This window comes from Stegodyphus dumicola, chromosome 1 (genome assembly GCF_044657685.1).
Source record: "Stegodyphus dumicola isolate Sdum_Otavi_A_Nest chromosome 1, ASM4465768v1".
Taxonomy (NCBI): domain Eukaryota; kingdom Metazoa; phylum Arthropoda; class Arachnida; order Araneae; family Eresidae; genus Stegodyphus; species Stegodyphus dumicola.
In genome coordinates this window covers 207530882-207547774 of record NC_140768.1, presented here as the reverse complement: position 1 = coordinate 207547774, position 16893 = coordinate 207530882, and the positions used below count along the sequence as shown (strand labels likewise).

At 32.2% G+C, this 16893-nt stretch overlaps 1 protein-coding gene across 8 annotated transcripts in view; it reads right to left on the bottom strand.

Annotated features, from left to right (window-relative positions):
* Positions 1-4608: 4608 nt before the first annotated feature.
* Positions 4609-16893, bottom strand: part of stumps (DBB domain-containing protein stumps) — a 277758-nt gene continuing 265473 nt past the window's right edge. For all 8 annotated transcript variants that reach the window (XM_085825040.1, XM_085825045.1, XM_085825036.1 and 5 more), the window contains 2 exons: positions 12465-12795; positions 4609-7511 (listed from right to left, as the gene is read on the bottom strand). In XM_085825040.1, the coding sequence (XP_085681166.1) occupies positions 6799-7511; positions 12465-12795 (1044 nt within the window). In that variant the 3' untranslated portion in view covers positions 4609-6798. The remainder of the gene's footprint in view (positions 7512-12464; positions 12796-16893) is intronic.

Genomic DNA, 16893 nt, shown 5'->3' with positions numbered 1-16893 from the left:
AGCTGCTTTAAAAAGTCTCTTTTTACATCATCTATGACGAAATGTAGTCTTTTCTTCGACAAAAACTCGATGACTGGTATCTTTATTTTAAATTCGTCCCATTGGACAGGGAGTTGAACAATCATAGTTCCGAATCCGAAAATTATAAGCAGGAAAAATAAAAATATCTAAATAAATGACCCACTTTTTTCTTGTACTAAACTTTACAACCCAAATTTAATATTATGATCCCAATGTCACTTTCATCACTAATACAAGAGTAACTGCTTTGTGTATAATGGAAAAAATAACGATAACATTGAATATCAAATTTTAACTTTGTTCCTATACCTTTAATGTTAAAAATATATTTCCTTACAGAACTATGATGGCATGATAATAAAATGGATTTCTTAGGTTCTGTAAAAAATCTCCAGAAATGCGTCGGATACTATTTAATTAATAAAAAAAATTAATAATAATAATAAAAAAAAAAGGAACGAACGCAAAAGGTTTTAAAAAATACAAATTACTTTACCTTGCATCAAAAGTGTATACATTCGCCCGTAATGGGAGTACGCATGCTTATGTAAATCAAGACTATATCATGCACATTTGTACATTTATGTAATTAATGTATACGAACATGCGTATGCTTACGTTTTCTAAAACTTTTGTTTGATATTTCTGAAAATTTCAACAATTGGTTGACTTTCATGACTTTCTTCAACTGGTCATTGATTTTGAGCTCCTATTCTTGTGCTGCCGATACTGCTTTTGCTGCTGCTTCTTTATAATTAATTTTCCCTAGCAAAAACGTTGTTTTAAAGTTGCCTAATGCGCTTGTTAAATTTGCCCAATGTGCTTCTGAAATTTCAGGGTGGCTAGCATTTGCGATGCTTCTTTGTTAATATTGTCCTTGGTCTTTTGTATCTATAATTCTTAACAGAGTCATAATTACTTAGGTTTGCGTATTGGCTCATGATGGGATTTGCCCATTGACGGAAATGATGTGGAGTACTCAAGATGCAGGTATCCAGTGTTTCAAGTTTTAGATCATCAATCTGCTGATATTAACAAACTATAAGGTATTAAGAATTAAGCGAAGTTTTTTTTTTTTTTTTTTCGAAGTTTGGTTTGAAAAATCTGTAGTCTTTCCCTGCGCGGTTTGGTTGCTACTTGTATTACCCAAACAGTAAACATGGGAATAATGTTAGCGACGAAGATAAGTTTCTGTGGGAAAATGATATTTGTATCCAAATAATGAACAAAGCAGCATTATAGCTTTCTTTACTTCTTTACTTAAATCACTGATAGGACACTGTATAAGATATTTTCTCCCTCGTTTCCGCATGCGTTCGTAGTGTAATTGGGAGCATACTCGACGCGTATTCGAGAGATCAAGGGTTCGAATCCCAGCGAGGGCACTGCATATTTTTCAAGTTTCCTTTTTCAAAAAAGTCCTAATGGCTCTACAGTGGTGCTCGAACTAAAACCTGGTGGACGGTAATTTGTCTCCATCAGGATTTGACGATTGAGTCCTTTAATCCCCAGTGGCCCTTTAAAAGGAGGAGTATATTAGGCATATTTCCCTCCTTTCCGCGTGCCTTTGTGATGTAACTGGAAGCATACTCGATGCCTATTCGACAAGTCCAAGATTCGAGTCCCGGCGAGGGCACTGCTCATTTTTCACGTCTTACACACACACACACACACAAAAAAAAAAAAAAAAAAAAAAAAAAAAAAAAAAAAAAAATCGATATGTTATATATTTTCGAATGTAAGCCGATCCGTATATAAGACAAGAAGTAAGATTTTGATACAAAATTTTAGCCCAAACTCAAATCCCGTCTATAAGCCGAATACAAAATCGCTTATAAATTCAGCTATATATATCCGAGTGTAACAGAAATAACGTTTAGTAGAAGCGCTTTCGGTAGTTTAACATTATCGCCTTCTTCAACTACGGAAAGTAGCTGTATATTTGAAAATTTTATTACCATATAAGGTATTTCTCCCGCCTTCCTAGCGTGCCTTCGTGGTGTAGTGACTCTGCACGCTGGACCAGTATTCCAGAGGTCCGATTCCCGGCGAAGGCGGTTTGCTAATTTTTCATCTTGCCTACTTCCAACGATACCTAATGTCCTTACAGTGGCGCCCGAACTAAAAGGGTGTTGGATGATGATTTCTCCTCACCCAGGATTTGGCGATTGGGTCCCCTAAAAACCCCAGTCGCCCTTTATAAGGGGGAGTATATAAGGTATTTCTCCCGCCTTCCTAGCATGCCTTCGTGGTGTAGTGGCTCTGCAAGCTAGACCGGTAATCCAGAGGTCCGTGGTTCGATTCCCGGCGAAGGCGGTTTGCTAATTTTTCATCTTGCCTGCTTCCGAAAATGCCTAATGTCTCTACAACCATATTTTAAAATAGTAACGCACTAGCTGCTTCTAGATGGTCGAAGAAACTCTACACCAGCACGCGCAACATTGACTCCCACATATGTGCCTCTTATATCACTTATGAACCAATATCATCTTAAATTCAGAGGTTTAACATCAAAGACAATCGTGTGTAGTTGCTGAGGGGAATTCGATGATGTTGTAGCTCACTTTGCATAACGTCCATTCATTTCATACAGCATACTTCAACAAACATTACTGTATTGCTTTTCTGGTCAGGTCAGCTGCTGATGTTTGTATATGTCTACCTGTACATGCATTTATGTTTACTGTCATTTTATGTTATCTACTTCTATTTTGTTAATGCAACACATGAGAGACTCTCAAATTCTGTGAGCTAAGGAATTTTTTATACACGACACGTCAATTGCTTATCATGCGCACTTACCTTCGCCTCAACGCCTGCACCGCAGGTGTGTCTCTTTGTGGACAGACATGGTCCTTTGCGGCCGAATTCTGACACGTTATGGTAGAAGTTTCTCCTTCTTACATGAGGCATACTTCTACCCAAAAAAAAAAAAAAAAAACAATGTTTAAATGCAGGTTTTAAAAAAGAAACCCATGGTGCGATCTTTCCATTTATACATAGTGTAGAATATGTTGCTCATAGCTGCACTGTGCACATGCTTTGGAATGCTAATATCGTTTGCATATTCCAGCCCATAATACTTTTCATGCAAATCTGACATTTGTTGCATGCCATCTTCATGGTGTAGCAATTTTAATGGCCAGCAGTGTATTTGGGAAGGTCTGAGAGAAAGAAATAAGCTGATCCATATTTCATATTTCGTATTTAATTGTTGAACAATAAACTGCTTTTCTGCAATGAAAAATAAAATGCTTTAAAATACTTTTCTTCAAGCCTTTTCAAAGTAATAAATAATTGCCCATTATAAATTTCTTTTGCATCTAAAGTCTAGAATTCTACCATTAAATCTTTTTATGAAATTATATTAGCTGGAGCCTACAAAATTACACTAAATGGACTACTTACTAAAACCATGACCTATTTTTTTTGTTTTTTAGAATAACTATTTTTGGTAATTGACGATATAGTATACTAGAAAGCCCGGCGGTCATTCGAAATGACTGCTGTTCTAGATATTATAAATTGTAATTAAAATGATTTGTGAAAAGATGTCTGCTGATTCAAACTGAATTACCCAGGGCAGGCGACAAGGACGTCCCTTTGCTTACTGCCCCACGGGGTTTCCCCCTTTTACTTGCTTAATTGCTTAAAATAGAGTGCAATGAAGGAACCCACTGGCGGTACCTTTCTTAAGAGCCACCGCTAGCTCAATAAATAAAGGTGATTTAAATAATAAAATGTTAATTCACATGTTAAAGATATCTTTGTACACAAAATTTCTCGTGTAGATTTTTCCATCATTTTTAAGCTCGCCTTGTAGAGGACCATCAATTATTTTTAATATTACGTCCGTTTTTTCACAAACTCTTAAACAGAGAACATAAAGTTGACCGTGTCCAAATGCAGGCTCAGGTAAAAAAATGCCAACACGCTTAAGCGTTTGGCCTGAGACTTATTGATGGTCATAGCAAAGGCAAGTTTTACAGGAAATTGACTATGTCTCAATTAAAACGGCAATCCTTTGCTGTGGCAACTTCACCCAATTGGCTACTACAGTTACGCAAGCAACCAATAAACTATCGGTGACAAACAGACACTTAAGCCGCATATAATATAATAAAGATAACTATTTATTTCATTTTGTTTTTTCATCGTTGCCGGTTTTTGCCGGTTGCATATTTCTGAATTCTATTATATATAGATGTTAAATTTATTTATTAAATGTTAAATGCACGTGCTCTTGTATTTTTAATTTTTCCGGCTTAGCTTTCTCATAATATTCGTCACGCGCTGCACTGCACAGGGAATAAAACAATTTACAATTAGGCAAGCAACCAATAAACTGTCAGCAACAAACACTTAGGCCGCACATCTATAAGATTATTCAATAATACTTTCCTCAATTTAAGCTTTCCTTATTGTGCTTGAAAGTATATCCTTTATCTTTTCATGAAAAATTTGTATTCAATTGTAATTATGAGTTATTATATTACAAATATGTTCAAGAATGCATATGAGAATAGTTTTTCCTATCAAATCACTTTACTTCTGATTAAACATACTCTGATTTTATACACAAAAACATATCTAGAGTACTTTTATTAATTTTAGTTAACATATAATACAAAATGAAACATGGAACATGGGAAAGAACAAGCCACTCATAAGTTATATTTTGTAATATTTACTTCCAGAAAAATGAAAAATAAAGCTCTAAAAATATAGGAATAGTTACAAAAACTTTCTTTCTGTAAATGAGATTATAAGGCAAAAATTCTCAGAGCTGTAAAAGCTTCGATAATTTTTTGGTCACTAGAAGTCACAAATTTCTGCATTAACTTAGCTTGTGGACGAAAAGATTAAAGTGCAATGAAATTTTATTGTAAAAGGAAAAATGCTTTCAAAATACAAAATACATATAGCACATTTTCCAAAATTAAGTTTCTCTTTTCTTAGAAATTTTATTACTTGAGATACATTAACAATATATGATGAAATTTTCAAATTAAATTTTTATTTTCTTTAGCATTATATAACAGAGTTAACATGATAATTCAATACAAATGACTAATATATTTATTTATATGCACATTTTTGGTAGATACATATTCTACATATATTATCTCATTCTTTTATTATATATATATATATATATATATATATATATATAAATTAATAAAATATCGAGACTGAGCTAAATCTATTTGCAACTAATAATTAGAAGAATTCTCAAAAAATGAATATTTTCAATACAAGGGAGATAAAATACTCATTAAATATTTTCTGAAGATGAAAAGATGAAAAATATGAAATGTGATATATGCAAACACATGCACACTCAACTTGCTTTCCCTAAAAATATTTAGTAACTTTTCTGTTTGTATCACTTTTACATGAAATAATATTACACCAAATCCTGAACAAACAAACCCCCCCCCCCGAAAAAAAAAAAAAAATCACACTTCATTTGCAGAGACAGAAATTAATGATAATTTCTTTAAACATTAAAAGTGCTGCTATACTTTAACTTGATGCCATTTAAGCTTCAAATAGCCATCAGCTTTCTGACAGTGTACAGAAAGCCACGTTCAATAACAAAATTTTAATATCTACAAAACAAATTTTAATATCTAATAGCACATAGAATAACAAAATTTTAATATCTAATAGCACAATAATGTAATTGTTCTAGATTTACTGAATATTATTTAAACATTAATTGACATATGAATATTTGAGTTAACTTACAAACAACATTTATAAAAGTAATTTTCTGAATAGACAATTAACTTGAGTAACATTAAAAGTCATTACATATGTAAATTATATACAACCATAAGTATACTCACTTAATGTACTTAAATGTTTTTAGAACAACTATTCCATTTTCTGAACTAACTATAAAGTCTAAACGTTACACAGATTTTTCTAGCAAATAAGGTAATTCTAATACTCTTATAAAATTCAACAATATCAATTTTGAGTACTGAATTTAAGAAAAGAAAATATTTAAAATAAATTTAAGAAAAAAAGGCATTTATTACAAATGAATTCTATATTTGCAAGTAACTTTATATTAAAATCTGTACATTTCCTGTTATACTTTATCAAAAAATAATAGTTGAAGAGTAAGTATTACTGGAGGACCATGAAATTGCAATAAAATCTTAGGATGCATAGCGTTTTACTCTTACACACAAGCTTTATGATCAAATACATAGTCTTTAAATACATATAAAAACGACATCTATGAAAAAATACAAAAATTCCTCATTTAATACTGTTCAAACAAATGAAGAAAAAAATAATTAATAAACAGCCAAAGGCTCAATGATATGGAAACTAAAATTAACAAGGCATAATGAAGTAAATGTATAGCATAGTTTTTGTAGGTAAAACATAATTTTTTTTTTTTTTTTTTCTTTTTCAGCTTGTGAAGTAAAAATAAGATGAAATGAAACATATATTTATGTGCTTTTGATTTCATTTTTACATTTAAAAAAGGTTTTGTTTGAACTTCAAAATAACAGTATTGCATGTTACACCAACTCCTGTTGCTAATTGTTGTTGTTTACAGTATTTAATTTATTTGGCAGGTTCTTTTGTAGTGTTTATATGAATTATTTCTCATTTGAATTTAAGTTTTGTTGAAAAAACAGTCAATTTAAATGAAGACATTAAATACACAAATTCTAGATTTGTATCTTAAGCTCTACATCTTTGGTAAAAAGCAGACTTTCATGTTACCAGTAGTTATACATTACTGATATATACCTAATGAGCTGAAGGCACAGGAACTGGAGTTCCAACCATCTTGTAATGTTCTTCAGGACTTTCTTTTTCTATTACAGGTGGTGGTGGAGCCATTTCTTCTGGTATACTATCTCGCTGTTCATTTGTTGTATCTCTTGGGGGCCTTAAACATACATTATAGTACTGATTATGTACTGAACGATTTTCATTCAGGTTCTTTATTTGTACACGACTCTCATTTAAGTTTCTCAGTTGTTTTTCTTTCTCTACAGATGTTACAATGTCAGTATTTGGCACAGATGGTAAACTATTCACTTGCTTCAGTGATGACAGTTTATTACCTATACAACAACTTTTGACTGAACAGAAACTGTTTTTATTAACTGATACTTGACAAGTACAAGCAGGTTGAATATCTGTATTGTCCATCAGAGTAGTTTTGGGAAAATCATAATTTGACGATATACTATTTGAGCGCTGGAATGGATGAAGCATAACTGATGGATTTGGAATGTCATATGATTGGTCTCGGTCACACACTGCAGTATCTTGCTTTCGTGGAGGTGAAGAAACAGGCAGTGGTGGTGGTACCAAATCATAATCTGTCTTAGGATCATTAAGTATAAAATTAGATTTAAGAGTCTTAGTAAAGTCCTTAGCAACTGGTTTAACACTGGGTCTTGGTGGTGGGGGACAGTCATAATTTGCATTAGGATCTTCAAAAGACAGAGATTCTATTGGGGAAAAAGTTTGCAGTTAAAAAATTACTTAAAGATTACAATAATTACACACATTATAAAATATTTCTTACTAAAATAATTTACTATGAAAAATTAATACAAAAATAAGGCTAAGAATTTCATAAATACACAATTTTATATACAACTGCACATTCCAATTATATGATTAACATTAGGATCTCATAATTTTTTTCTATATTTGGAAATATAATAAGAGTTATTTTTAGCACAATTGAGAAAATTTTTACTTTATAATATAAAGAATGCAAAAAATCTTCTGTATGATCCACTAAACAAGGAGGGGAAAAAATGAAATAATACATATTGAAATAGTTTTAAAAATCTTTTAACAATTTTAAAGTAATTCCGAAGTCAAACAACAAAAATCAGCGTTAATTTTCAAAATTTTCACAGGACTAGTTTCGATGGTTTTACCGAACCACCATCCTCAGCTGCAAAACCGCGGTTTTGCCACCACATGATTGATTTGCTCTGGTGAAGTATACATCGACTGTGCAGCTGGTGAGAAAAAACAAGCATGGAACTTTGGCGGAAAGTGGTTATCACATAACAATTTCAGACGCATTGCACTGTTCAATGAATAATGGAATCATCCAGTTGATGTTAAAAAGTAAAATGCATATCAAAGATTTCTATAGCTTTAGTTTCAGCCTCCAAATAAATAATAGTTCAAGGTTGAAGGGTTATACTATGAGACTGTACTGTTTGTTATCGTTTTCAAATAAAAAGTGGGAGCTATACATGCATTTTGTTTAAAAAATAAAAACATATCTCTATTTTAGAAGAATAAAGTGGTCAGAAAGACCACTAACATTTTAACGTCAGAAAGACCACTAACGTTTTGTATATGAAGATATTTGATTGATGTACTGCAAGCACAAACATTTAATACACATTTTATCAGACACATCAATACATTTTCCAGAAATCGATCAAAATAAAACTGAAATTTTCCGGAAAATCTTGTTTGGAGACAATTTGGTGCCCCTCTGCATACATCCCCCCTGTCACTACGCCATTGCTACTCACCTTTGGATTCAACAAGTTTCTATTGGATTAACATTTTCTGATAATTCAAGATGTGATGGTCAGACAAAAAATACATTCTGTTAATGATTTCAGAAATGCAGGAATGTTAGAAGTGCTGGAAAAGTGTATGTGTTAGGATGAATGTTTTTAACCCTTTGCGGCACACTATAGATTAACGTCGGAATTTCAACAAAAAAAGTTGTAGCAGTCTATTTAGTCCTAAAGGAGTATACAGGTAAAATTTTGTAAAAATTGCACTTACTGTTTTAACTCTATGGGTGTTCCATGAGGTGGAACACTGCGCCGCCAGAGCTTTTAAATGTGTGACTAACCGAGCATTACAGTGAAGCATGAAAATGAGTAGAAGCGTTTGTATAAGAATGAAAAAACTCTGTATTATGGCTATATACATGGTTTCCTGGATATACACAATATTCTTGAATATATATGGATAAATGAGATAAATATCTATATACACAAGTCCTATATACAAAAATATTTACAAATTTTCCTATTTTTAGCTTTAAAAGCAAGTCGCACCTTTTTGATGGAAGCACAAACCAACTACAATTAAAATAATTAACTATGATTAATATTAACAATAAAGAAAAATAAGCCTATAATATATACATACACAAAAAATATCTACACAATTATTGAAAATAAACGGGAATGAGACTAAAAAGCAACAGTAAAAAATTCGCGCAGGTCTAAGTAAAGATGAGTCAAGCTACTAATAAAATTCCTGCCTAGAAACTACTCCCAAAAAATTCCAGATTCCAATATTAAGGCTTTCATAATGCAAAACACACCTTACCCCTAATACTGCTTTGTTTGAATTCATCCCCCCCAAACAAGGGGGAAACAGAAAACGTAAACAACAGATGTTCTCGCCTAAGCACAGATGTTTCGCTAAAGGCGCAGTGTTCCTGCTAATGGAACACCCAGTTTTATTCAATGATTCTGTGTATGGTTTTTGTACAAAAGATTTAAAAAAATATAGAAGAAATAATTTGGAGTACAGCCAGCAAATTTATGCGTAATTTTTTTTTCCAAATAAAATTTTTTATATCATTAAAAAATAGAGAAAATTACTTGAAAAAAGTGGATTTTAATAACACATCATAAATGAAAATTCTGTGTCTCCTTGTGATATGCTGCTATCTACTGTTTAAAAAGAAAATTTCAAAGTATATTATAAAGGCATTTTAATATATTTACGGTTGAATTTAAAGGTTTCAGAAGCGATTCAATTTGGGTGTTCCATGTAGTGAAACACTGAGCCGCTAAGGGTTAAGGATTATTTTTGTATTTCAAACAGAATTACTCTATAAGCAATTTATGCAAACATTTTGAATAAAGTAGCAGATTTCTAAACTTAAAAAGAAACCTGAATTGACTCGTTATTAAAACTTCTAAAATACAGCTAATAAGATCGAGGTCAATTATTCACTGCCCTAAAATAACCATTTTTGAAAGTGACAGTATTTTGTGGAATATAAATATAGGCATAGGTATTGAACATCACTTTTCTAACTGAAGTTAAATCAGGGTAGAATAATCTCATGAACCTTTTGAGGCCAGGGCTTTGGTAGCAGTAAAAGCTACCAAAGGACGGGAAATCTTGAACCGAATGCTTTTCCCCCTTTAAGAAATCACCTCCTATTTGCAACAAAGATTCTTGTGTGTAGTTTAATGGATTCTCAGAGGGGTGCATCTATATCGCAAAAGGAAGACCTTTGAAAGAGATAAGTGGTTAACCCCAGGGATGTCAAATTTGACATTTCACCCCACTTTTCAGCCTGGAAAATGGGGGGAAAAGACATGACCACTAAAGTGGACAACCCCGTCTTTTCAAAGAGAGGACTCTATGGCCACTATAATGGCCATCCTGTCTTCAAAAGGTTAATAATCCATGCAAGGTAGTTATAATTAAAGTTACCCAATTTAGACTTATTTAGAGCCAGTTTTGGTAGACATTGAAACTTGGTATACATGTTATATGAAACATGGGCAAAAGAAAGCTGCAATAAAAAAATAACTGTTCAGATTTCAACCACCATGTGAGAAAGGCCCACATGAAGAACAAAAAACACAAAATTTTATTTACAGCTTTTGTTCAGTGTGCATTCCATTTGTATCAATCACACTGTTGAAAAATGCTACAACATGCTCAAACATAGCGCAAAGGTTTTCTTGATCAGTTAGAGCAACATGACATGTTATGCTTGTATTCAATTCAAGCAGTTTGCATGTTTCCTCCACAGACACAATCAAGAATCCCCACTACCAGAAGTCACAGGGATTCTAGTCTGGAAAACAAAGGCCAGACAGTCAGAAAACTTTTCAAAATTACCCAATTCTCTCCAAAGTTGGACACAAAACAATGCCTTCACTGGTCCAGAAATGTGAGCTGGTACACCATTTTCCATGAGGATTTTAATCTCTAAACATTCTCATTCTTGTAAGGCAGGAATGACTCACTGCTGAAGAACTTTGCAGTAACTGGCACTCATAATGGAAGGCACCTTTGAAAGCTCTGAGAAGATTTCTCCCCAAAAGAAAAAGGGGTCATGAATGAAATCAGCAGAAAAGTCATACTATACAGTAATATAATCAGGATGCAGAAACTGTTCATACATATCATTAGGACTTGCAGTACCCCATATGCAACAGTTTTGAATATTAACTGCTTCATCTAGGGTAAAATGCAATTCATCCAACCACAAACTGTTCAAAGCCATGCACTGTCAACAGCTAGTCTGTCCAAAAGAAGGCTAGCAAAATCAGTGTGTCTAGGTCTGCAGGATGCAGCTTCTGCAGAACTCAGATTTTATATGGGAACTACTTTACAATGGATCACAGAACCTTTCATAGTGTTGGTCAAGGGAGAGACAAATCACATGACACTGCTCAAACACTTGAAGAATATAATACTGAAAACCATATGCTCTTTCACGACAGCAAGAGTAACTTCTTCCACAGTTTCATTTGAAATCCATTTCCATCCTCTTCCTCGCAGCACTCACAACTCCCCAGTCTCTTCAAATTTAGCAATCTTTTTCAAATCCTGCTTCAACAAAGGCTCTTTTCTTAAAGCTTTCAAGTATCAATATTCTCGCAGTGTAGTTGAAAAATTACCGCCTTTCTAATAAAACAATTTGAGGAATAAAGCTCAATCTTTCTTCTCTATAATGATTTTACAGCATTGACTAAATACTCCAAATCTTTATTATGTCCTTTCTACAATGCATGAAAAACACCATCTGTCATTCAAAATTTGATCTGTTGCTTTTTATTGCAGATTTCTTTTCCCCCAAGTTCTATCAAACACATTTGCCAAGTTTTAACAAAATAGATCTACCAGAATGGGTTCCATATAGGTATAAATAAGGTAACATTAATTATAACCACCCATTATATCTTTACCTAGCATTCTAACTTGCAGATGAAGCATTAAAACTCCTACTGTATTTATATTAACAACAAAACTTTCATAATGTTAGACTAGTCTCAATGAAATTGTAGTCAGGATATTTTTCATCTTTAGTTGAGATAATTTTTACACTGAACCACTTTTTGTTCATTTTAGTACTGTACCTGCACTTATTTTAGTAATGTATATTTCCAAGCAGTAGTAAACAAAAAAAGGAGAAACATTTACTGTAAATAATGATTGCTGTTTAAGGTATAACAGATAACATCATAAATATATCATGTATAAAAATTATTTGAAAATTTTTATATATATAACATAATATTTACTAGCAATATATAACATAAAAGATTTAGCACATTAACATTAACATTAATTTAATAGCACATTAAGATTAATTTAATTCTGAGTAAGTTTAGCTTATATTGATTAACGTGAAAAAGATATAAAATTCAACAAACCTGTTAATAACTTAGGTTTCATTGTTGTAGATCTGAATTCGTTACAAAGAGAAGAACTTCTTGAATCAGTCTGAATGAAATCAAAAAAATTTAAAGCATCTTCAAATGTAGTGATACTTGATTTTTTTGCTACAGAATACTGAGGACTTTCAGAAACTTTGCAATCTTCAAGGCTACCATATCGAGAAACAGTCTTAGTTGGCCGAGGAGGTGGAGCAGGAGGCCTACTATTAAGTGTCAGACTTTGCATATTTTTTTGAAAACCGCTTATATTATGGCTTGAACCATTTATTTTCCTGTGCTGCTGATGGTAACGAGATTCAAATTTTTCCTGAAAAAAGACCATTGTAAAACTTTAAAAATGCAACAATATTATTTTCAAAATCCTATTCATAGAATAGCAAAGAAAAACATAATTCATGTTCAGCATATTCTTGAATAACTTATAGCAGGATTTCCCAAACTTTTTGTAAGTGGAGACCACTTTCACAAATTTGAATGTTCTGTGGAACATGCTTAACTTAAATCTTTTGAAAACAATTCTTTGGGCCTATGTTGTTACCAGTGTACATTTTTAAAATAGAATTAATTAAAAAGAAATTTATACTTGTTTTTAATAATTCAAGCTACAATTTGAGTAATCTTTATCTTATTAGCTAGCCATATTTAATTTCCACATTCTAAGATTTTTAGCAATAGTGTGGCATATGCAGTTAATTTAAATTTTACATGTCTTTTTTGGAAATGTAGAAGGACCACAAAGTTAAGCATAGAGGGCCCTGGTGGTCCAAGAACCACAGAAAGCACTGAAAAATGCTGATATATGATATCATGAGCAAGAAAATAATAAATTTATGGTATAATATAGAAGTATTTAACACAACTAAAAGCTTGGTTTTTCAGTTTATGTATATATGCTACAGATGATAATAACAGGTATAAATTGAACCAAAATGGCAGCTATAATAAAAATATAAATTTTATAAACCACTTTTATATGTATAATTAAGTAAAAACAATAATTAGTCTCTTACTTGCAATCACTTTATCAGACATGTTAATAAATATAACAACCATGTAAATCAAGTTGTTCCATTATATTGAAGGTGGAAGAAATGTGCATGCAGATTTTATACATTGAGTGTGGCATGAAATCCAACTTCCCTAAAAACAGATTTATAAAAAAGCAATTACATAAATTACTATTAGTAAACATTCACAGAAAGAATGCAATATATTCTTCCTTTTTCTCTTTGGAACCTTGTGTTACAGTTCTCAATGAAGTAACATTTTTCAAAATGCATTTACAAATCATGAAATTTTTTTCACATTAATCTGGGTTTGGGCAGCTTATGTTTATGCAAGAAAGCCTGGTGGTCATACGAAATGACCGCAGTTCTAGATATTATAAGAATGCTGGATAATTATCATTTAGTGGAACTACAATGTTTCCGTACTCGCAACATTGAGAAAATCCTTTCTTGCAACAGTCAAATTGATTAGTTTCGAACTTGAAGTTTAAGGACTGATAGTGTTCACATTTAATATTCATGTCACACCACAGAAATGCTCAAAAATTAAAGTTTCTCCGTTTGAAACTATTTTAATCCTTTTTGCATTTCGGTCAGCATTACTCTGTCTTTTTTTTTGCATTTCTCTCCTGCCTTTGTTCAAGGGACTCATTTTGTCGAGACAGGCTTTTTTGCCTTGCATCTTAGGCAAGCCTTGTTTCTCTACGCTCATCAGCCTCATTTTGCCAAGAAAGACGCATTTGCTCTGCGACTAAAGGAAGCCTTGTCTTTCTCTGCTCAGTGGTTTCCTTTTGTCGAGAAAGTCGTTTTTGTGCAGCTTTTGTTCCTTTTCTCTCCTCTTCAGTGCTGTATTTTCTAGGAGGTATTCTTAAAAGAAATTAGGTTAAGACATAGTTTTTATGTAAAACAGATGATTGCTAATGCAAACAAATGTTCACGTTTCCCCTGGCACGCTCAATTTATGTTCAGTCTTAAATTGTTTTAAAAACAGATGATTGCTAATGCAAACAAACGTTCACCTTCCCCCTGACATGCTCAATTTGCGTTCAGTTGTAAACCATTTCAAAAACAGATGATTGCTAATGCAAACAAATGTTCACGTTCCCCCTGACATGCTCAATTTGCATTCAGCTGAAAATTTTATTTAAAATACAATGTCGGAATAAAATCGGGCAAAATTTTAAACTCTTTTCACGAAAGGATATTTAGCATAAGAGTTTGGGTAAGCCTACCTGATGAGATGTACTATGCACAACTCGTTAGTTGGCTTCGTGTCCTTTAATTTCTCAACATTTGCAAGTTTCTAGGTAATTCATATGTAAATATAGTTAAATGCCAAGCAACCAATAAACTATTGGCAACAAACAGACACTTAAGCCACATATAATAAAGATGCAAAACTGTAACTATTTCAAAATATTGCTGCAAATTATTCAAAATAATGACCTACAAAAACAAAATAATGTTTAAGAATATGCCTTGTTTTGTATCACATGGCATAATGATTCATCTACACATAGTGATGTCTCAACTGCAATTTAGCATGCTTTAATGCTCTAATACTGAAAACCAGTTGCCTACAATTTGACATAAGCAATAACTGAAATTAGTTGCATTCAAATTCCTTGTGGATCAGTATAAAGAGATATCAGTTTGTATTTTTGCTGCCAAACATTGCTCATGCAGCAAAATAATGTTTAAGAATGTGCAATGTTTTGTATTACATGCAAAATGATTCACTTAACATATCAGTTTCTCAAATCAAACTCAGCATGCATTAAAGCTCTAACACTGAAAATCAGTTCTCTACAATTTGCCATTAGCAATTACTGAAATCAGTTGCATTCAAATTCATCGTGTACCAGTATAATGCAGATTTTAGCCTGTATTTTTGCTGCCATAGTCTGCTCATGTATAGTATATGTTTTGATAAAAAAAATATGATGCGTACTTCCTTGTACAGAATAATAAATTATACACTCCTTTTCCTGCATTTAAGCTTATTTCCTTGAATTAAATTAGAGGTATGTTTCCCAGTCAATTAATTCAGTTCTCAGTTCGCAACAAGGCAAAAATACATAAAAACCTTAAAACATCTTCATTAAAAACTGAAAAATATAAAACACTAAATACAGTTAAAACAATCAAAACAAGAATTTTTACGATTAAAATTAGAATTTCCTTGTGGAAACAAGCAATTCGGTCAGCGGGCAAGAAAGCATATTTTTCGGTGCACAAAACTGAAAGTTTACTTTTGGTCCCACTCAGCAAAAAGGCACCAAAGGTGCAGAAACTGACTTAATTCACTATTCTCCTAAGTTTCAAATGTAAACCAATATGGCTGCTATGTTAAAAAAAATAGGCTCAGTCACACTTAAACAACTTTTAAATTGTTGATAATTCTACAATTATTACATGCGGATTAACTTAAGGTATAAAAACTGGGAGATATAAACAGCATAATTCAATGATTTTTAGAGAAAACAAATGTACAATTTACCAGCATATACGAATTTAAAAAAAATGAGCTCATGGAGCCGAGTAACAGAACAGGTATATATATATATATAGATAGATAGATATTTACATACTCCCGGTACAGCCGATTGCAACCAAAAAAGGAGGTGCACAACTACATGTTATGGCAGTCCTATATACAAATTTTATGGTTCTGAGACTACTTCTTTTAGAGTTATGCGAGATAAATACATACATACAGATGTCATGAAAAAAATCTCTTCTGAATCCATTTTAAACCCTTTTTGCAACCCATTTTGGGGGACGGGAGTCCTTTATTCTGTCCTTACATACAGATGTCATGCAAAAAAATCATTAAATTGCATTGGATAGTGGTCAAAATGGATTAATTTCAGTGAAATATGACACCCAAAAGTTTTCACGATTACAATACTTCCTTTACTTCGTACAAGCACAAAAAAAAAAAAAAAAAAAAAATCATGAATAATTGCAGAAAACAGATTTTAATTTTTCATCATTATTTATTATAGTCCCTTTACTCTCCAGTTGCAATGCATTTTTGCAATAATTTTTTTTATGGAACTTTTTCAAGATTTGCAACAAATCCTCTTTAATTATGTCAGTTGATTCAAAATGGTGGAAATAAAAAGTGGCTATATATGGCAAAATACAAATATGGAGCTTGCACAATCTCATTTGTTAAATGTTTAGCAAAAAACTCCTTAACAACAAAAAGCACTGTAGCTGACTATTTGTTTCATGAGTTAGTTATCTTTCCACAAATCAGGCCATTTTCCACAAACTGTTTCAGGCATATGACATAAAACTTCAAATGATATTTATTGCTATTAGTCTGGCTAGTTGGCAGAAATTCATGCACAAAACAACAACAATCAAAGAAAACTATCAACATTGCTTTG